Source organism: Narcine bancroftii, chromosome 3 (assembly GCF_036971445.1).
Source record: "Narcine bancroftii isolate sNarBan1 chromosome 3, sNarBan1.hap1, whole genome shotgun sequence".
NCBI lineage: Eukaryota > Metazoa > Chordata > Chondrichthyes > Torpediniformes > Narcinidae > Narcine > Narcine bancroftii.
Window position 1 is genome coordinate 130905946 of NC_091471.1, and position 23064 is coordinate 130929009.

At 45.6% G+C, this 23064-nt stretch overlaps 1 protein-coding gene across 1 annotated transcript in view; it reads right to left on the reverse strand.

Annotated features, from left to right (window-relative positions):
- The window catches only part of ncapg (non-SMC condensin I complex, subunit G), an 88025-nt gene extending 77202 nt beyond the window's left edge, over window positions 1-10823 (reverse strand). The window contains 3 exon segments of the mRNA XM_069925111.1: window positions 74-277; window positions 2068-2193; window positions 10735-10823. Of these exon segments, the coding sequence (XP_069781212.1) occupies window positions 74-277; window positions 2068-2181 (318 nt within the window). The 5' untranslated portion in view covers window positions 2182-2193; window positions 10735-10823.
- Between the last annotated feature and the right edge of the window lie 12241 nt (window positions 10824-23064).

The window sequence follows — 23064 nt, forward strand, 5'->3', positions numbered from 1 at the left end:
TAATTAAATGAAACACAATGAAAATCCATGTCCTTGTATATCTTTAAATGCAACTTTAAGAATAATACTGCACCTTAAGCAGAAAATGAAAGAGGAACAGCATGAAAGAGTTTTCATCCTCATCACTTTCTTCATCATCCTCCGGTTGTTCAAATGAAGTTGCAAACTTTGCAATGAACTCTATCACTCTTTCTACTGCTGGTTCCCGCTTATAAATGGTCATGGGATATTTCAGCAAATTGATAAATTCTTCATGAAAAGAACTTTTAGCATCATCCTGCAACTTTAAGACATTTGCATGATTAATAATTAAAACAATACAAACAGACAAGTAAATGTAAGGAAATTAGAAATATCATTCAACCCTGGAAAAATCCCTACTGACCTTGCCCAATTATCACAAATAATCTGCATGTTAAATAAAAATTGCTAAAATTGCCAAGTTATCAAATGAATCCCACAAGCTTCAAAATATATTATTAAATTTCATATGAAGAATTGGAAAACAAAACAAGGTCTCTACTCCCAAGCAATACAAATCTACCAGTTTCTGGATATTAAAATATTACAGAATTAATCTTGCTTTAATCCTATTTCATAAAATATCCTACAATATTTCATTATCAAAAATTGGAACAGAGTAAAAGTCCTCTTGATACATGATTCCATGGAAGAGGTATCTAGCCATTTCTCACTTTATATCTTTCTGAATGAATAATTGCAGGTTGAAACACATCAAGTGTGCATACTAGAACTTCTTCCAATAGGCTATTGTCTCAGTCAGAGTTCCAGGTCCCAAGATACCAAGTGAAATGTTTTCACCCCACCTTTAAATCTGCATCATTTGTCTCTTGTCCCCTCCAAGGATTCCTTCTATTCATTTTACAACTCCCTGATTATGTCATTCAACCTAATTAAATTACCCTTTGGTCTTTTTTGAGCTCGAGACTTATCATTTTAGTGAAAATATTTTTGCAGCTGTAATTGTTTCCAATCAACTCTTAATAAATTACATTGGTCTTCTATTTTACTTGCTTTCACCTTTTAAGCAAAAGTTAATTCAATTATGATTAACATCATCAAAACATTCTTTTGTCAATATCCTTACAAGTTTAAAAGAAAAGGTCTCTTGAATTAATTTTACCAATTCCGGATCGTCTGTAAATTTGCCATATTAAGGTGATTGAAATCCTTCACATTTGCCTTTCTTTTCAGGTCTCAAAAATCAAACAGATTTTATCTTTATTCATGTATTATTGTGCTGCTGGACCATGGAAACTCGTACCAAAACTTGTCAATATCTTAAATGAGAGAATTGACAGATGGAAGTAAAACTAAAAAGGATATTACTTGTATCCCTATGAATTCAGAGTAAAAACACGATACTGGGAAACTCAGCAGGTCAAACAGTGTACTTTATATAGCAAAGATAAAGATGCAAAAGACAAATAGAAGGTTATACATGATCACCAATAACAATTATTTTGTAAACAAAATGTATCCATCAAAAAGCTGATCAAACCCTTCAGAAAAAAATTATAAATCTTGTAAGGAGAGAAAGCACAAGGGAGGACGTGTCACCAAAATTACTAAAATAAAGCTCAATTACAAGAGAAAGTGAGCAGGTTAGCTAAGAAAACGTGAGACATGTACACAACTAATGCACAAGAGAAAAGTAAAATAACTCGGTCTTAGGACAGTAATAAATCACGACCAGCAAGAATAAAAGATATTAATGGAACCAAAATTATGTGCTGATAAAACTTGAAAAAAAAAACTAGACTTGACAAAAGTTTGATCAAAATTTCAGGCTTCAAGATTTAAAAAATCAGGATGGATTGAAGTTGGAAAATATCAAGTACAAATTAGAAAATAGATACCAGTACAAAGGCAAATAATGAATGGAAATGGAGGCCCTTACGATTTATGATTTGCATGAAAATTAACACACAAAATTTTAAACCACTGAAGCCCACGTGTTCAAATCAATTTCAAAATACAACATATTCAGTAATTTATACAATAAGTTAAAGCAATATCCGCCAGAAAAATCTGCATTCATTTTACCTGATTATACATTTGCTTAAGATTTGTCACCAGCTTTGCCAGATTTTGATGTTCTTTCTGGGCCATTTCAAAGACTTGGCGAATTTGAAGCAGTTGATTTTTCTGTGTCCCCATTTTTAGAAAAATCTTAAATAAACATTATAGATTAATAAATCACTATTTATTTTTAATAGTTCTTAAAAGAGCAGCAATAATTACTTATTAAATATATTTAAGGTTAAAACCTGCACTACACTGGCACTTTGAAAGTGCACACCTTACTCCAAGATTCCAATGAATAGAAAAAAATTGCCTAGGAAAATATTAATTGAACTGTAGTTCTTCCAAACATTAGCGAAGCTGCACACAGAGGATCAATTAGTCCAGATTGCCTGTGGTTAGAAATTAGCCAGACCAATTAGATTTAAATTTAATTTAAAACTTAACAACTGTAAGACAAGAAAAACTACACAGGAAGATCTTGTAAACAACAATATCAACAACCAGATAATTTTAAGTGTTCAATGAAAAAAAAATGCTTTGTCCTAAATTTTAATCAGGGCAAAGCAATTCTGCTGCTTATTAACAATAAAATGCAAAGCTGTTCTTGGCATATGTCAGAAAGGGAAAATTATATCTTTAACATCTCATGCAAACAATAGCATATACGACATGCAGCACTCCTTCAATGGAATGTCAATTTGAACTTCTAGAAAGCCCCTTTTCACCCAGTTATTTGAATTAAACTCCACCTCACATAATGAAGGGGGTAGTTTTCTGAATAATCTTACATTGTGCAAAGATTGGTATAGTGGGAATACAATAAACCATTAACTTTTATGGGAGATAGGATGAGCCATGGATGACAAGAAAATAAATTAATCAAAAGCAAACCATACTTTTCTGGATATGCTAAAAATATTCAAGCTATTTATCACATTATTACGAGATAGAAGAGTGCAGGTATTTGTGGACATTTTTACACCACCACCTGCCCACCCTTGCTTGGTTTATATGTCTTGCTTACTTAACTTAAAACAGAATACAGGAAAAATTCATCATATCAAGTAGCATCTGCATAAGCAAAAGGTGCACGACTCTGTCTGCCTTAAGGTAGACAAAAGTTAAAGAATTTCATGTATGTTACATTCTAAATGTAGTATTACGTGACAATAATGGACCCTTTGCGTTGATAGTTCAGGTAGAATTCCTACATCAAGACTGACAGGGGGAGGAAAGAGAGCCAATATGTCTAAAGCAGTATGAGGGAAGTGTGGAACAGAGGCTGGTAAGCAGTAGGAGGAATCAGGTGGGAAAGAAATGAAAATCAGATGGAACCTGGTGAGTGAGGGTCATTGTGAAGGAGATAGGATGGAAAATTAAACAAAGGAAGAAAAAAACTGGATAGATAAGTGAGTGTATGGAAAAATAAAAATGCTGTAGGTAACCTTAATTTGGAAAATTTAATGTACATACCATTGGTTAAGCAATGCATGTGGAACATGAAATGTTCTTTTTCCAATTTCCGTTTAACCTCTCCATAGGAACGGAGACCAAGAACAGATAGCATGGGAGCGATATTCAACCAGAACCAGTACAACCACCACCTGTTTCCCAGGGAAGGAATAGCAAACACCAGAGGACATATGTACAAAGTGAAGGGTGGAAAGTTTAGGGGAGACATCAGGGACAAGTTTTTTTTTTAAATATATTTGCAGAGAGTTGTGGGTACCTGGAATGCCTTGCCAGAGATGGTGGTGGAGGTTAAAACATTTTAGGGGCATTTAAGAGACTCTTAGACAAACACAAGGATGGAGGAAAAGTGGAAGGTTACAGGGTATGGAGAGTTCAATACTTTATTAAAGCAATATATGGGTTGGCACAACATCAAGGGCTGAAGGGCCTGTAGTGTTCTATGTTCTATGCTTGATATGGCCTTTGGATTCAGAACGTAGATGAGCTGCCAAACCACCGAGTCTACGGTTGGCTTTTTCAATGTAAAAGAGGCCACATCTGGAGCACAAGGTTAGAAGATGTCAGATAAAACTCTGCCTCACTTGGAAGGACTGCTTAGGTTCCTGCATGGTGGTGAGAAAGGAGGTGAAGGACAGATGTTTCATCTCCAGCAATTGAAGAGGAAAGCACCAGGGAAACATAAAGAGAATGGTTCTTGCAAAAAAAAAATAATCAGAAAAAGGTGGAGAGGAAAACATGCAATATTGGGCACCGCTGACACTGGTGGAAATGGTGATGATATGTTGGATGTATTGACTGGTTGGGTGAAAGCTGAGGACCATGGAAACTCTTCTGCCTGGGGAGAACAGGGGGGAAATGAAGGAAATGCATACAACGCCCCCTCCAATTAAAGGAGAATTTTGTAAAATGGATGAGAATGTTGGTAGAGGGGAACTAGTTGGCCTTGGAGGGAAACCTCTTCTCACCCTCAATAATTTTTCTTTCAATTCCTCACATTTTCTGCAGATAAACAGGCTAGCCAAAGGCCCTTGCATGAACTCTAGCTACACCTGTCTTTTGATTGGCTATGTGGAATAGAGTACATTACCACTTCCCACCCTTACTCTTGCTGCACAACATTAATGACTGCATTGGTGCTGCTTCCTGCACTCAAACGAAATTCATTAATTTCATCACTTTTGTCACGTCTGCCCTCAAGTTCACAAAGACTATCTGTGACACCAGTTCCTTTTTTTTGATCTCTTGGATGCCATCTCGGGAAATAGGTGTCTATGAACTCACCAATTCCCTCAAGTATAACTCCACCACCTTGATACTTGCAAGGATGCCACCCCTTTTTCTCTGTCTCCATTCCATCTGTTCTCAAAATGGGCCTTTCTATTCCAAAGCTACTAAAATGCACTACTTCTTCCAGAAACTTGGCTTAACTTCTACCATAGTTGAAACCCTCACCAGCATTTCCTCCATTTCCCATATATGTTTCATCCTTTCCCTAAATAGACAAGAATTCCCTTGGTCCTCATCTTTTACTCCACTATCCTTTGCATTTGATATTAACTTTTATTATTTCTGCCAGTGCCAACATAATCCTACTATTACTGTAACATGTTCCCTTTCCCTGCTTTCTTCTTTCCACAGAGACTACTTTGTTCATGACTTCCTAATCAATTACCCCTCCCACCCACCCTTCTCCATCCCTGACACTTTCCCTGTAACCATAGGTGTTACACCTGTTCACCCCTCCGTCAGCTCTATCCAGTGACCTGGAGATCATTTCCAATACGGTTTAATGCAAGTTCCTCACAGTCCACTTAAGAAATTTCCTATTCTAGACACACATCTCCTCACTAGTCAGAAAGGTTCAACAGCAACTGCACTTCCTGAGATGACTGAGGCAAAAAAAGCTACTGACCACCATCCTGTCAACTTTCTACAGGAGCTCTATCAAGAATGTCCTGGGTGGCTACATAAGTGTGGTTCAGTTGCTGTAGAGCACACATGTCAAACTCTGGCCCGCGGGCCAAATTTGGCCCGCAATATAATTATATTTGGCCCGCAAGATCATTTCAAAAATGTATTAGAGGTGGCCCACTGGCTGCCACACCAGTATAGCGCATGCACAGTAATACAACAAATCCCAGAATGCATTGGCGTCAGCATGCTAATCGCCCCCACCTCCTCTGTTTACATTGCAGGGTCTCACCGTGGACTCTGGTTTTGGGGCCTGGCCGGTGTCAGGGGAAGCCAACGCCGCTTCCCAGCGCCCGGAACCGGAGGCCTCGGGCCTGACCTTGCCAGGACCGTTGCCCACTCCCCCTCCCTGCCGCAGGCCGACCCGCAACACGGTGACGGGGCCGCTGATCCGCTGAGATGCCGCCCTCCAGCGAGAGCCGATGCCCCCGCACTATCGTTGTCCAACCCGATCGCCCGCAAACCCCGCCCTCCCGCACACAGGCCTGAGTAAGTATTATGAACTTTAATCTCAGGATAAAACGATCTTCCAATAGTTTCATGTCACAGTGATAAATATATTCCTGGTTAAAAATGGTCCTGCACCTGGATACAAGCTCATTAGGCATAAAACTTGAAAAGTGTGTAAATCAAAGGATATCTGTACCAATGGAAAAAGGGCATGGCAAATAACCCTGCTAGAGTTCATGCCCACAATCAGTCACCCATTTGATTATTTCAGGAATCATGTTATTCTCCCACATTCTCAATAGCCCTCAGATTTTACTATTCGACAGCACACTAGCAACATTTGACAAATCCTCTATAGAGAAATATTATTTATTGAATATTTTATTTCTCATTTGTTAATGCTTCTGGAAAGAGTTTATCCAAAACTATTATTAAACATTTATTTTAATAAGAAAAAGTTTAACATTACATATGTTGAAAGAAGAAAAAACATGCAGATGTTGTTGAAAATTTTCAATAAATATTTAGTTCGGCCCTCGACTTAGTCCAAGTTTTTAATTTTGGCCCTCCGTGAATTTGAGTTTGACACCCCTGCTGTAGAGGATTAGATTGTGAGTCAAACCACAAGGCCATAGAAGCAGCAGGGGAGGATCACCCCCCCCCCCACCCACCCACCCTCATCCATTAACATGATCTATCAGAAACATTTTTTGAAAATGGTACACATTGAGGACCCCTACCACCCCACAGACAGCATCTTTCAGCTATGCCTGTCAGGAAGAGATACAGTGCCAGAACCACCAAGCTTCTTCCCACGGGCAGCGAGATGGCTGAACGACACAATGAAATGCACATACGAACCCTCAAAGAATGTACTACTGTATTTATTAAACAATATTTATTTCTATATATATATACTGCATATGTATCATTTGTCTGTATGTGTGTTTGCATGATTTTACAGAGGACCTGAGAAAGCCTTTTCATCAGGTTATACTTGTACAATCAGATAATAAACTCAACTCTCACTTCTAAAATGGTATTCCACACTACCAATGTTCTTCTTTCACACACATTCACTTCTCTATCCTTTTTCTTTTCTGTTCTCTGCATTTGCTGCCTCACTCATCTGGTTCCATTTGCCTGTAATTTCTTTCCATCTTCCTGGTAATTCCACCTATCACCTACCAACCTCTAACACACACGCCCCCCCCCCCACTCCCTCACTGCGACACACTATCTTTCTTCCAGTCCAGATGTCGTTTTGACCCCAAGTGTCAAATTGCACCTTTTCCCTTCACAAATGCAGCTTGACCAAGTGAATTCTCCAGCATTCTATTTTTTATTCCAGCCTTCAGCATCTGCAGCATCCTCTTGCTTACTGGTATTTAACAAATTGCTTCCACTGATGTAATCAACAAGTCAGTTAAACATAACTTTACCCTTATACACACAGACCTGAATTTGTAAGGCATTCTCGAAATGTGTCCCTTTCCTTAAACACATTTTTTTCTTTTTCTTTGGCTTGGCTTCGCGGACGAAGATTTATGGAGGGGGTAAATGTCCACATCAGCTGCAGGCTCGTTTGTGGCTGACAAGTCCGATGCGGGACAGGCAGACACGGTTGCAGGGGAAAATTGGTTGGTTGGGGTTGGGTGTTGGGTTTTTCCTCCTTTGCCTTTTGTCAGTGAGGTGGGCTCTGCGGTCTTCTTCAAAGGAGGTTGCTGCCCACCAAACTGTGAGGCGCCAAGATGCACGGTTTGAGGCGATATCAGCCCACTGGCGGTGGTCAATGTGGCAGGCACCAAGAGATTTCTTTAGGCAGTCCTTGTACCTCTTCTTTGGTGCACCTCTGAAACGGTGGCCAGTGGAGAGCTCGCCATATAACACGATCTTGGGAAGGCGATGGTCCTCCATTCTGGAGACGTGACCCACCCAGCGCAGCTGGATCTTCAGCAGCATGGACTCGATGCTGTCGACCTCTGCCATCTCGAGTACTTCGACGTTAGGGATGAAAGCGCTCCAATGAATGTTGAGGATGGAGCGGAGACAACGCTGGTGGAAGCGTTCTAGGAGCCGTAGGTGATGCCGGTAGAGGACCCATGATTCGGAGCCGAACAGGAGTGTGGGTATGACAACGGCTCTGTATACGCTTATCTTTGTGAGGTTTTTCAGTTGGTTGTTTTTCCAGACTCTTTTGTGTAGTCTTCCAAAGGCGCTATTTGCCTTGGCGAGTCTGTTGTCTATCTCGTTTTCGATCCTTGCATCTGATGAAATGGTGCGCATCTGATGAAATGGTGCAGCCGAGATAGGTAAACTGGTTGACCGTTTTGAGTTTTGTGTGCCCGATGGAGATGTGGGGGGGCTGGTAGTCATGGTGGGGAGCTGGCTGATGGAGGACCTCAGTTTTCTTCAGGCTGACTTCCAGGCCAAACATTTTGGCAGTTTCCGCAAAACAGGACGTCAAGCGCTGAAGAACTGGCTCTGAATGGGCAACTAAAGCAGCATCGTCTGCAAAGAGTAGTTCACGGACAAGTTTCTCTTGTGTCTTGGTGTGAGCTTGCAGGCGTCTCAGATTGAAGAGACACATATAAAGCCTTTAAGTGGCATCTTAAATTAAATGGAACCCTATTCATGGAATATAATAGCACAGTACAGGCCCAATATTGTGCTGACCTACATAAACCTACTCCACAACTATCTAATCCTTCTCATCTTACACCCATGTGTCCCTCTAAGAGTCTTTTGAGCATCCCTATTATACCAGTCTCCACCACGAGCGATGCATTCCAGGCACCCACCACTCTGTGCAAAAAAAACTTCCCTGACATTTCCCCTAAACTTTCTTCCACTCACCTTAAACAGATATCCTCTGGTATTTTTAATTTCCCCATAAAAATGGTTCTGGCTGTCCACCCCAAGTTCCTCTTAACCTTATATAACTCTATTAAGACACCTTTCATCCTTCATCAGTCCAAAAAGAAAAGACCGAGCTCTGTCAACTTTGTTTTAAAGGACATGCTCTCCAATCCAGGTTACATCTGGTAAATCTCCTTTGCATCCTTTCTAAAGGTTCCACTCCCTTCCTGTAATAAGGCGACCAGAACTGAACACAATCCAAGTGTGGTCTAACCAGTTTTAGAGCTGCAACATTACCTTGCAGATCTTAATGTCAATCCTCTTGAGTAATGAAGGCCAGTATGCCTTCTTAACTACTTAATCAACTTGAACTGCAACCTTGAGGGATCGATGGACTTGTACCACCAATAGCTCTGTTCCTCCACACTATTCTGAATCCTGCTATTAACTGTAAACTCCACCTTCAAGTTTGAATTTCCAAAGTGGATCTCTTCACTCATCTGAATTATATTTCAGATGCCACTTCTCTGCCCAACTCTGACCTGTCTATATTCTGTTGTAACATCTAACAACCTTCTACACTATCCACAACACTTCCAAACTATGTATAATCTACAAACTTACTCACCCTACCTCTCCATTTCTTCATTAAAGTCATTTATGAAAATCATATTGTGCAGGAATCCCAGGACAGATCTCTGCAGAATGCCACCCAGTCAGTGATCTCCAGGAAGAATGCATTCCATCTATTACTACCCTCTTTCTGCAGACAAGCCAATTCTGAATTCTAGCAGCCAAGGTTTCTTGGATCCCATGCATCATGACTTTCTTATTGAGATGACCAAGGAGAACTTATCAAACACCTTATTAAAATCTATATACTCCACATCCACTGCATCATCAATTTCTTGTCACCTCCTTGAAAAATTCAATTAGGCTCAGGAGGCACAACCTGCCCCCCACAAAGCCATACAGACTATCCCCGAGAATGCTTGGAAATCCTGTTCCTAAGCCTCCTCTCCAATTGTTTGCCCATTACTGATGCAAAACTCACTGGTCTATAATTCCCAGTATTCTCCCTCCTGCTTTTCTTAAACAAGGGACTACATTAGCCATTCTCCAATCCTCCATAACCCCTCCTTTGGAGAGGGAGGATGCAAGATCATTACCAACACCCCAGAAATCTCTCACCTTGTTTCCTGTAGTAACCAGGGGTACATCCTGTTCAGTCCCAGGGACTTGTCTATCCAAATATTTTTAAGATCCAGGATTTCCTCTTTCTTAACCGCAACCTCCTGCATCACATTAGCCTGTTCTACACTGACCTCACATTCTCCAAAGTCCCTCTCCACAGTGAACACTGAACCAATGTATTAATTAAGGACCTCTCTTACCTCCTCTGCCTCCAGGCACATTCCCCACTTTACCCCAAATTCATCCCTCCCTTATTCTCTTCATCCTTCTGTTCTTAATGTACGTGTAGAACACCTTTGGGTTTTCCTTAATCCTACTTACCAAGATCTTCTCATCCCCTGTTCTAGCTCTCCCAAATCTTTTCTTAAGATTTCCTGCCTACCATAGAGTTCTCTTGAGCCCTTCCTTACTTTTTCTTCCTTGTGACTAGTTGTCCCACCTCTCTTGTCAACTATGGCTCCTCCTCCCTTGCATCTTTTCCTTGTCTCAGTAGGACAAATCTATCAGGACCCCATTCCAAACTATGCCCACATCTTACTCTAACCTGATGCCCAATAGTGATCACTCCCTCCTGTTTCAGACTTCCACCCAAAATAAATTAGTGAACAATTCCTCCACAGCATCTCCCTTTCTGCAACTGTTGATCTGTAAGGCAATATCACTGATTAGCAAACCCACTCCCCATCTTTTTTACCTACCTCCTTATACTTTTTGAAACATTTAAAACACAGAACTTACATCAGCCAATCCTATTCTTGCGTCATCCAAGGATATGTTATGGCCACAACATCATAATTCAATGTATCTCATCACGGTTCCCTGTCCCTGCTTCCCCACCCCCAATTCCCTGTTCCTTCCTTTCCCCTCCCATTCCCTGTTCCTTCCTTTCCCCTCCCATTCCCTGTTCCTTCCTTTCCCCTCCCATTCCCTGTTCCTTCCTTTCCCCTCCCATTCCCTGTTCCTTCCTTTCCCCTCCCATTCCCTGTTCCTTCCTTTCCCCTCCCATTCCCTGTTCCTTCCTTTCCCCTCCCATTCCCTGTTCCTTCCTTTCCCCTCCCATTCCCTGTTCCTTCCTTTCCCCTCCCATTCCCTGTTCCTTCCTTTCCCCTCCCATTCCCTGTTCCTTCCTTTCCCCTCCCATTCCCTGTTCCTTCCTTTCCCCTCCCATTCCCTGTTCCTTCCTTTCCCCTCCCATTCCCTGTTCCTTCCTTTCCCCTCCCATTCTCTGTTCCTGTCTGCTCCCCCCCATTCCCCGTTCCTGCTCCCCCCCATTCCCCGTTCCTGCTCCCCCCCATTCCCCGTTCCTGCTCCCCCCCATTCCCCGTTCCTGCTCCCCCCCATTCCCCGTTCCTGCTCCCCCCCATTCCCCGTTCCTGCTCCCCCCCATTCCCCGTTCCTGCTTCCCCCCATTCCCCGTTCCTGCTTCCCCCCATTCCCCGTTCCTGCTTCCCCCCATTCCCCGTTCCTGCTTCCCCCCATTCCCCGTTCCTGCTTCCCCCCATTCCCCGTTCCTGCTTCCCCCCATTCCCCGTTCCTGCTTCCCCCCATTCCCCGTTCCTGCTTCCCCCCATTCCCCGTTCCTGCTTCCCCCCATTCCCCGTTCCTGCTTCCCCCCATTCCCCGTTCCTGCTTCCCCCCATTCCCCGTTCCTGCTTCCCCCCATTCCCCGTTCCTGCTTCCCCCCATTCCCCGTTCCTGCTTCCCCCCATTCCCCGTTCCTGCTTCCCCCCATTCCCCGTTCCTGCTTCCCCCCATTCCCCGTTCCTGCTTCCCCCCATTCCCCGTTCCTGCTTCCCCCCATTCCCCGTTCCTGCTTCCCCCCATTCCCCGTTCCTGCTTCCCCCCATTCCCCGTTCCTGCTCCCCCCATTCCCCGTTCCTGCTCCCCCATTCCCCGTTCCTGCTCCCCCCATTCCCCGTTCCTGCTCCCCCATTCCCCGTTCCTGCTCCCCCATTCCCCGTTCCTGCTCCCCCATTCCCCGTTCCTGCTTCCCCCCATTCCCCGTTCCTGCTTCCCCCCATTCCCCGTTCCTGCTTCCCCCCATTCCCCGTTCCTGCTTCCCCCCATTCCCCGTTCCTGCTTCCCCCCATTCCCCGTTCCTGCTTCCCCCCATTCCCCGTTCCTGCTTCCCCCCATTCCCCGTTCCTGCTTCCCCCCATTCCCCGTTCCTGCTTCCCCCCATTCCCCGTTCCTGCTTCCCCCCATTCCCCGTTCCTGCTTCCCCCCATTCCCCGTTCCTGCTTCCCCCCATTCCCCGTTCCTGCTTCCCCCCATTCCCCGTTCCTGCTTCCCCCCATTCCCCGTTCCTGCTTCCCCCCATTCCCCGTTCCTGCTTCCCCCCATTCCCCGTTCCTGCTTCCCCCCATTCCCCGTTCCTGCTTCCCCCCATTCCCCGTTCCTGCTTCCCCCCATTCCCCGTTCCTGCTTCCCCCCATTCCCCGTTCCTGCTTCCCCCCATTCCCCGTTCCTGCTTCCCCCCATTCCCCGTTCCTGCTTCCCCCCATTCCCCGTTCCTGCTTCCCCCCATTCCCCGTTCCTGCTTCCCCCCATTCCCCGTTCCTGCTTCCCCCCATTCCCCGTTCCTGCTTCCCCCCATTCCCCGTTCCTGCTTCCCCCCATTCCCCGTTCCTGCTTCCCCCCATTCCCCGTTCCTGCTTCCCCCCATTCCCCGTTCCTGCTTCCCCCCATTCCCCGTTCCTGCTTCCCCCCATTCCCCGTTCCTGCTTCCCCCCATTCCCCGTTCCTGCTTCCCCTCATTCCCCGTTCCTGCTTCCCCCCATTCCCCGTTCCTGCTTCCCCCCATTCCCCGTTCCTGCTTCCCCCCATTCCCCGTTCCTGCTTCCCCCCATTCCCCGTTCCTGCTTCCCCCCATTCCCCGTTCCTGCTTCCCCCCATTCCCCGTTCCTGCTTCCCCCCATTCCCCGTTCCTGCTTCCCCCCATTCCCCGTTCCTGCTTCCCCCCATTCCCCGTTCCTGCTTCCCCCCATTCCCCGTTCCTGCTTCCCCCCATTCCCCGTTCCTGCTTCCCCCCATTCCCCGTTCCTGCTTCCCCCATTCCCCGTTCCTGCTTCCCCCCATTCCCCGTTCCTGCTTCCCCCCATTCCCCGTTCCTGCTTCCCCCCATTCCCCGTTCCTGCTTCCCCCCATTCCCCGTTCCTGCTTCCCCCCATTCCCCGTTCCTGCTTCCCCCCATTCCCCGTTCCTGCTTCCCCCCATTCCCCGTTCCTGCTTCCCCCCATTCCCCGTTCCTGCTTCCCCCCATTCCCCGTTCCTGCTTCCCCCCATTCCCCGTTCCTGCTTCCCCCCATTCCCCGTTCCTGCTTCCCCCCATTCCCCGTTCCTGCTTCCCCCCATTCCACGTTCCTGCTTCCCCCCATTCCCCGTTCCTGCTTCCCCCCATTCCCCGTTCCTGCTTCCCCCCATTCCCCGTTCCTGCTTCCCCCCATTCCCCGTTCCTGCTTCCCCCCATTCCCCGTTCCTGCTTCCCCCCATTCCCCGTTCCTGCTTCCCCCCATTCCCCGTTCCTGCTTCCCCCCATTCCCCGTTCCTGCTTCCCCCCATTCCCCGTTCCTGCTTCCCCCCATTCCCCGTTCCTGCTTCCCCCCATTCCCCGTTCCTGCTTCCCCCCATTCCCCGTTCCTGCTTCCCCCCATTCCCCGTTCCTGCTTCCCCCCATTCCCCGTTCCTGCTTCCCCCCATTCCCCGTTCCTGCTTCCCCCATTCCCCGTTCCTGCTTCCCCCCATTCCCCGTTCCTGCTTCCCCCCATTCCCCGTTCCTGCTTCCCCCCATTCCCCGTTCCTGCTTCCCCCCATTCCCCGTTCCTGCTTCCCCCCATTCCCCGTTCCTGCTTCCCCCCATTCCCCGTTCCTGCTTCCCCCCATTCCCCGTTCCTGCTTCCCCCCATTCCCCGTTCCTGCTTCCCCCCATTCCCCGTTCCTGCTCCCCCCATTCCCCGCTCCTGCTCCCCCCATTCCCCGCTCCTGCTCCCCCCATTCCCCGCTCCTGCTCCCCCCATTCCCCGTTCCTGCTCCCCCCATTCCCCGTTCCTGCTCCCCCCATTCCCCGTTCCTGCTCCCCCATTCCCCGTTCCTGCTCCCCCATTCCCCGTTCCTGCTCCCCCCATTCCCCGTTCCTGCTCCCCCCATTCCCCGTTCCTGCTCCCCCCATTCCCCGTTCCTGCTCCCCCCATTCCCCGTTCCTGCTCCCCCCATTCCCCGTTCCTGCTCCCCCCATTCCCCGTTCCTGCTCCCCCCATTCCCCGTTCCTGCTCCCCCATTCCCCGTTCCTGCTCCCCCCATTCCCCGTTCCTGCTCCCCCATTCCCCGTTCCTGCTCCCCCATTCCCCGTTCCTGCTCCCCCATTCCCCGTTCCTGCTCCCCCCATTCCCCGTTCCTGCTCCCCCCATTCCCCGTTCCTGCTCCCCCCATTCCCCGTTCCTGCTCCCCCCATTCCCCGTTCCTGCTCCCCCCATTCCCCGTTCCTGCTCCCCCCATTCCCCGTTCCTGCTCCCCCCCATTCCCCGTTCCTGCTCCCCCCATTCCCCGTTCCTGCTCCCCCCATTCCCCGTTCCTGCTCCCCCCATTCCCCGTTCCTGCTCCCCCCATTCCCCGTTCCTGCTCCCCCCATTCCCCGTTCCTGCTCCCCCCATTCCCCGTTCCTGCTCCCCCCATTCCCCGTTCCTGCTCCCCCCATTCCTCGTTCCTGCTCCCCCCATTCCCCGTTCCTGCTCCCCCCATTCCCCGTTCCTGCTTCCCCCTCATTCCCCGTTCCTGTGCCGGCTCCCCCCTCATTCCCCGTTCCTGTGCCGGCTCCCCCCTCATTCCCTGTTCCTGTGCCTGCTCCCCCCTCATTCCCTGTTCCTGTGCCTGCTCCCCCCTCAATCCCTGTTCCTGTGCCTGCACCCCCCTCATTCCCTGTTCCTGTGCCTGCTCCCCCCTCATTCCCTGTGCCTGCTCCTCCCTCATTCCCTGTACCTGTGCCTGCTCCCCCATTCCCTGTGCCTGCTCCCCCCAATTCCGTTCCTGCTCCAATTCCCCGTTCCTGTTCCCCCCTCCCATTCCCCGTTCCTGTTCCCCCCTCCCATTCCCCGTTCCTGTACCCCCCTCCCATTCCCCGTTCCTGTTCCCCCCTCCCATTCCCCGTTCCTGTTCCCCCCTCCCATTCCTCGTTCCTCTTCCCTCCTCCCATTTCCCCCTCCATTCCCGGTTCCCGCCTCCTCCATTGCCTATTCCTGCTGCTCCCCCATTCCCTGTTCCTGCCTCGATTCCCTGTTCCTGCCCACCCCCCTCACCCTGGCGGTGCCAGGAATGCACCGCTCCTGCAACCCCGAGCCCTTGCCGATATCGCCCCCGTCACCAGAATCGCCGCGAACCTTACCTCTCCGTTCGAGATGGGAACTTTTAAAAATGAGGTGAACGTGAACCGCCACCAACAACCGCCGAAGCATTCAAATTCGATCTCGCGAGATTACGAGGCCAGCCGCCGGAAGTGCTGTGTGCCCGGCGCGGACGGCAGCGTCTCAGCCTGAAAGGTCATTCTGCCGGATAACCCCACGAGGTGCTGGAAACGCTGAGGCTTTTGACGCGAGCTTTTGAAGGTCCAGCGATTACCTGAAGGGTCATGGGCTGCTTTGAAGAGCTCTTACAGATGCAGCGGTTTGCACCTGGTTTCAAATCAGGAAGAGTCATGGGATCAGATTAAGAGCGTTCAGGTACCAGGTCAGGAACGCCTCGGTTCGGACTGGCTCTCCCGTCTGTGCGGGCGCACACGTTTGGCCACCAGCGCGCCAAAGAACCGTTCCCCAAGATGTTTTAGTTCAGGGATCAACACAGTTGTTCAAAGCATAGATCAAATCTTAACTAAATACGTTACTTCGTAGAATGCAGTCATGTTTGTACTATACTAAAACACGCCAATACCGTTATATTAACCATGAGAGGTAGGCTGTGCCAAGCTAATCTTGAAACCGTTTCAAGCCTCCCTTTGAACCGGCGTTCAGTGCGCACATTCTTGGGTCACCGGGGGGGGGGAAAATTGCACACCCTAAGATTTTTGCACACACCGACGGCTAAAAATTGGAGGGATGGATGGTGTGTTGCAACATAGTTTGCCATTTACATCTCGCCAGGTTCGTGTGCAGGCACTACAAGGTCCTGAGAGCAACAAATTGGTTGAAATACAAATTGTGGTAAACCATTGACTATCGGTTTTGGCTGTGCCAGCACTTGCTATAGTTTGTCTAGACACGCCCCTTGCTGGCTGTGCTGGTGGCTCCTCCCACAGACCCTGAATAAAGGTGACTGGCCGCAGCGCCCTCCTCAGTCCAGTTGACCAGCATGTACGTGTCTCCATTCTGTTGTTAATAAAATCCTATCAGTTTCTATATAACTTCTAGTCTTTTGAAGTAATTGATGGTGCATCACAAATATAGTCCATGGACTGGAACTGCCTTTCTCTTTTACAAATGGTGCTAATACACTAAACAAGAAGGACACTGACTTGAGTCATGATGCAGAGAGAGTTGACTGTCCATTTGCCTCCCTCAAACCTGCCTAACCCCATTGAGTTCCTGCAGCAGTTTATATTTATTTTGCTGCATATTTCAGCATATGGAGTCTGTGTATCCACTGATTTGCTTACTCAAATTATAGCATTTTTGATTGACTTCTGTTCCGGTATACTACATTGTCACCTTCTGTATCTCTGGGGTGGGATGTAAAGTGTAATCTCCAGACCCGCTGAGTAAAATATGGAAGGAGCTGATACATTGTGTGTGATTTCCTTTGGTTTGATGGAATAGAATTTCCAGTTTTCCACATTATCTTGCTTCTGTAACTTCTTACCTATCCTTTAGGTTAAAACTCATGCCAGGCTACCTAAAATTATTATTGATACAAGAAACATCAAAACAGGTCCCACAGCATCCATAGGAGGCAAAGATATATCACCAATGGGACTGACCTCTTATAGAGTTGTGAGTAAAAAGCAGGCAGGTACCTGAATAAAAAGGGAGGGGGAGGAGAACAAGTCAACAGCCAAGGGTCATAGGTGGATAGGAAGACAGGAACAAAATGCTGAGAATTGACTGGGGGAGGGTGGTGTAAGTATGTGAATGTAGACTGGAGGAAAGGAGACAGATAGGGAAAGAGATGCACGAGGAGTGGGGAGCTGAAGGAACATAGGGATAGAGAAAGGTTTGGGGGGGGGGGCAAACAATAACTGGAGAAGTCTGTGTTATTGTCATCTGGTTGGAGGGTGCCCAAATGGAATATGAGGTTGTTCCTCCAATTTTTATGGATGGTCTCAGTTTTTCAGTGCATGAGACCATGGACAGACATGTTGATGTGAGAATGGAGTGGGGAATTGAAATGAGTTGCCACAGGGAGATCCCCATATTATAGTGGACAGAGTAAAGGTATTTAACAAAGAGATCTCTCAGTCTGTGCTCCATCTTTGTGATATAGAAGAGACCACAACGAGAGCACCGGATGCAGTAGGTGACCCCTGTAGATCCACGTGAAGTGTTGCTACACTTGGAAGGGCCATCAGAGAGTAGCAGCAATCATCAAGGATGCTCATCACCCAGCATGATCTTTCCTCATTGCTACCATCAGGAAAAAGGTATAAGATCCGCAAGACTCGCACCACCAGGTTCAGAAAGAACTGCTACTGTTGTGGGTTTTTGATGTCTAAAAATGAGTCAGGAAACGCAGAGAATTCTTCAGAAAAGTTTAAGCCTTTATTTGCAAACAAAAGCTGAGACAAATCAAAGCCTGGACTCTGAAATGTCTGTTGCTATGAGACACTGACCTTTTTCATACAGATTTTCAGTTACTTATCAATGTTTGACTTTATTGATGTTTTGTACCAATTAGCTCATCCTAGGTTCGTTTCTTGGTCATGGTACACTTATCACTTCTTCTTGCGCTGCATTTATCTTCTTGTAACTGGCCTGTTTCAGAATAAATCACTTGCCACTATGGTTCCCCCTACCTCATCCTGTCTAACTTCTCCTATCTGATCTCCTGTTACTCCCATATATGACCTTGATGTTTTCTCTCTGGACTTATGTTTTAAAGTTAGCAGTTTTGTGTAATCTTAGGGATGAAAATATTTTCCCTCTTTGTATTTTAAAGTTAGTAGGCTTTGGAGTCAGCAAATTCTACACATACAATAATCAGCCAACTTTTCTACATACTGTGACTGTTACTTAATTATATTAATATTTCCCATAAACTGTGTAGTTGAAGTACATAGTAAATTGTTGTATAGTAATAAATACATAATGAATAGTACATTTGAGACACATAGGAAGTAGGAACAGGAGTAGGCCAAAAATGGCCCATCGAGCCTGCTCCGCCATTTAATAAGATCATGGCTGATCTAATTTATGACCTAACTCCACCTACCTGCCTTCTCCCCATATCCTCTAATTCCTCTATCATGTAAAAATTTATCTAACCCAATTGTAAATATGTTTAATGAAGCAGCCTCAACCACTTCCCTGGTTAGAGAATTCCAAACATTCACTACTCTCTGGGAAAAACTATTTTTCCTCATCTCTGTCCTATATCTACTCCTCCAAATCTTGAGACTGTGTCCTCTCGTTTTAGTTTCCCCGGCCAGCTCAAAAAACCTTCCTACATCTATTCTATCCATACCCTTCATAATCCTATATGTTTCTATAAGATCTCCTCTCATTCTTCTGAACTCGAGCGAATACAATCCTAGACGATTTAATCCTTCATCATAAGTCAACTGCTTCATCCCAGGGATCAACCTAGTAAATCTCCTCTGGACCGCCTCCAAAGCCAGTATATTCTTCCTCAAATATGGAGACCAGAACTGGACTCAGTACTCCAGGTGCGGTCTCACCAGTACCTTATACAGTTACAACATTACCTCCCTACTCCTGAATTCAATTCCTCTAGCGATGAAGGCCAACATTCCATTTGCCTTCTTAATAACCTGCTGCACCTGCAACCTAACTTTTTGCAATTCAAGCACAAGCACTCCCAAGTCCCTCTGCACAACAGCATGCTGTAGTTTTTCACCCTTCAAATAATATTCAGCTCTTTTATTTTTCTTGCCAAAGTGGATAATCTCACATTTACTAACATTGTACTCCATCTGCCAAACCTTTGCCCACTCATCCAGCTTAACTATATCCCTCTGCAGACTCTCCACATCCTCATTACAATTTGCTCTTCCACTCAATTTGGTGTCATCCGCAAACTTGGCAACACCACATTTTGTCCCCTCCTCCAAGTCATCAATGTAAATGATGAACAGTTGTGGGCCTAACACTGACCCCTGCGGCACCCCACTTACCACTCTCTGCCAACCTGAAAAACTCCCATTTATCCCGACTCTCTGCCTCCTGTCAGACAACCAATTTTCAATCCAGGCCAATATACTTCCCCGGACTCCACTTTCCTGTAACTTACTGAGAAGTCTCTTGTGCGGCACCTTATCAAACGCTTTCTGGAAATCCAAATATACAACATCAACCTGTTCCCCTCTATCCACCGCACCCATTATATCCTCAAAGAATCCTAACAAGTTTGTCAAACAAGATCTTCCCTTTCTAAAACCATGCTGCACCTGCCTGATTGAACCCTTACAATCCAAAACTTTCACTATTTCATCTTTAATGACAGCTTCAAGCATTTTTCCAACTACAGACGTCAAGCTAATTGGCCGATAATTTCCAATCTTCTGCCTACATCCCTTCTTAAAAAGTGGCATGACATTTGCTGTCTTCCAGTCTGCCGGGACCTGCCCAGAATCCAACTATAACTTCTGACATAGCGAGAGAGAGAAGACCAAAAGCTGCACACTTAAAAGATCAGATTAAAACTACAATAGCTATCCCTAAAACTGGGTTATTTGCAAAATTTTGTGCTCAGTCTTCAACGAGTTCGCTTTACAATATAACAATTTACTATGTACTTCAACTACACAGTTTATGGGAAATATTAATATAATTAAGTAACAGCCACAGTATGTAGAAAAGTTGGCTGATTATAGTATGTGTAGAATTTACTGACTCCAAAGCCTACTAACTTTAAAATACAAAGAGGGAAAATATTTTCATACCCAAGATTACACAAAACTGCTAACTTTAAAACATAAGTCCAGAGAGAAAACATCAAGGTCATATATGGGAGTAACAGGAGATCAGATAGGAGAAGTTAGACAGGATGAGGTAGGGGGAACCATAGTGGCAAGTGATTTATTCTGAAACAGGCCAGTTACAAGAAGATAAATGCAGCGCAAGAAGAAGTGATAAGTGTACCATGACCAAGAAACGAACCTAGGATGAGCTAATTGGTACAAAACATCAATCAAAGTCAAACATTGATAAGTAACTGAAAATCTGTATAAAAAAGGTCAGTGTCTCAATGCAACAGACATTTCAGAGTCCAGGCTTTGATTTGTCTCAGCTTTTGTTTGCAAATAAAGGCTTAAACTCTTCTGAAGAATTCTCTGCGTTTCCTGACTCATTTTTAGACATCAAAAACCCACAACAGTAGCAGTTCTTTCTGAACCTGGTGGTGCGAGTCTTGCGGGACTTGTACCTTTTTCCTACTCCCTGAGCCACTGAGCCAAAAACCTGTCCTTTCATGTTTGAGACATGAAAAACAACCCAGGAACCCTCACAGGCTATTCTCAGCCGTGCTGCACTCTTGTGTGTCTTACTCGTCGTGCAGATTATAACAGTACATCAGCCCTCCTTCCTGACTGCACAGCCACCAAGTATCTGCGAGTGGGATTATCTGATTATCCCACTCCTCTCATTCCCCCCCCCCCCCTCCTTTGAATCGAACCTTGGTCTCCCAGGGAATATAAACAGAGAACTTGTCAGGTATTTCTTATGTGCACTGCCTGCATTCCAAAGCCATCTGTTAATGCTGTACCAGTCCGTATCATTCATGGAGCCTCTCCTCAATATAGACAACAGGCTTCCATTTTGTGTTTTAATTAACTTTAATACTACTTTCCTTTTCTTAGTCTTCTCTTTTGGTTTATAATTTTAAATGAACTAATATCACAATTGCATGTAAGATATATGACCCTCCAAATATTCAGGTTAACCAAACAAGCCATCCATTCTGCCCGTCGCTCCCTGAATAAAACTGTCTAACTGATTATGGAATCTTGCATCGCCTCTAAGGATTCATCTGTAACCTTTGTAATGCACTTATCCCTACCATCGAGTATTCACCACCCTGGGTAGCAAACTGATAATCCACCGCACATGTGGTTTGTTGTGAGAAAACCCTCAATTCTACCAATTCTCAATTAAAAGCCTCTAACCCTGCCACTGTCTCATTGCCCAATGCTGTTAAGCCACAGATGAGATGATTGCGATTCTCATCAGCCACCCCAGCTGATCTTTCAAGGGATATGGAGCTGAGGACTCCCTATCCAATGTCAGATCTTAGGGTAACAGGATTGTATAGTCTGCACAAATTCCTTTGACACTCCACGGCGATAATCCATCTTCTGACTCTAGTATTTTCTGGGTATAAGACGACAAGAGGTCCTATTGTCCCAATGGCAAACAAGGCAGGGAGGCTGTTTCCTGTAATACATAGGCTTTCTTTTACTCATCACACGCATTTGTTAGTACCAATGTCTGGGATCGAGGGTGATTTTTCCTATCCTTACTTTATATTTTCCCCACAAACCATCTGAGTTCAAAGTTAGATTCAAACATTTCTTTCTTAAACAAGTGCATGAAAAGTGTCCTTCTTTAATCCTACATTCATGTTCCCATCAGTGTTCTTCTATACAAGGCAAATCATCTTTCAATTTTATTATCCCACATTCCCATCCTGTATGTATCTGATCAAATGAGTGTGGCTGGCTTTCTATACACCTTCCTTTTGCTGCTTGGAACCACTTAAATGATTCATTAACCAATAGGCCTAACTTCTGACTGGTGTAGCTCTTGTACATGATGTGTAGAGGGAATTACATATTTAAATTAACAGGACCCCATGCAATTGGTAGTGAGCCATGGATATGCTTTATGTCAAAATAAATGTCTCATTGTATACACTAAGAGTCTTGCATCAACTTTCTCCTAGGTTTAGTATAGCTATATGACTGGAGATACCATTTAATAAAAGATGTCATGTTATATCTTGTCATCCTCCACATGTTTATCACCTTGTCTAGAGTCCATTCTGTCTCAAAATCCATTCTATCACTTTCTGTATGGGGTAGGGCTGGGTTTTGAGAATCGCAATCATCTCAACTCCCGTTGAGTTGGTTAGAATATGGGAATAGATTCAACAGCTATAAACATTCATCTTATCATCATATAAGTAAGACACATTTAAAAAGCTATTATGCTGTCACCAAAAATTACTCTTTTCAATCACGACTCCGGTATTCAGTTCAAATGTCAGAGCAACAAGAGACATAATAATAAAGTTCTCATGTTGAGGATGGGCCTCTCTTTTTCAGTTTGTTATAAAAAAAGTCTTAATGTCTTCACTGGACCTTTCTCCTTAAAACTGTTTGGTGTATCTAGTGAGGCTGTCCTTCAAGCTTACAAGGTAAATCACACCCCTAGTAGCCCCTTCCCCTATATCCCTGTATCAAGGTTGAATAAGAACACCGAGTTACATTTACTCCACATAATGTCGGTTTCTTTTCCTGATTCTCCTCCTGTTCAGGCTGTTTCTCCAGTTTTTTACTTTCTTCTTTAGTATTCCTCACTGCCGGACACGCTTTTCCCATTCTTTCTCCTGTCCTGAAAAGCTTCAGTGTCTCCACCTCCTGCTCTCTCTTTCATTCTCATATTTTGGATTTATAATTTTTGATCAGTACTTCCATTTCATTTCACTACACATGTCTATGTCAAAGGTGCCTTCCTTTGGCCACTGGATTGACTGCATTTTTGTTCTGTTCTCCCATTTTTCAGATTTTTATGATTTTTTTTTAGATACTGGGACTTTTTACTTAATATTTCACCTGCAGTTGCTTTATTCATTGTGCTATTTTGTTCATCATTCAGTCCAGTCTTTATTTCTGTCCTGTCCACTCTTTGCAGT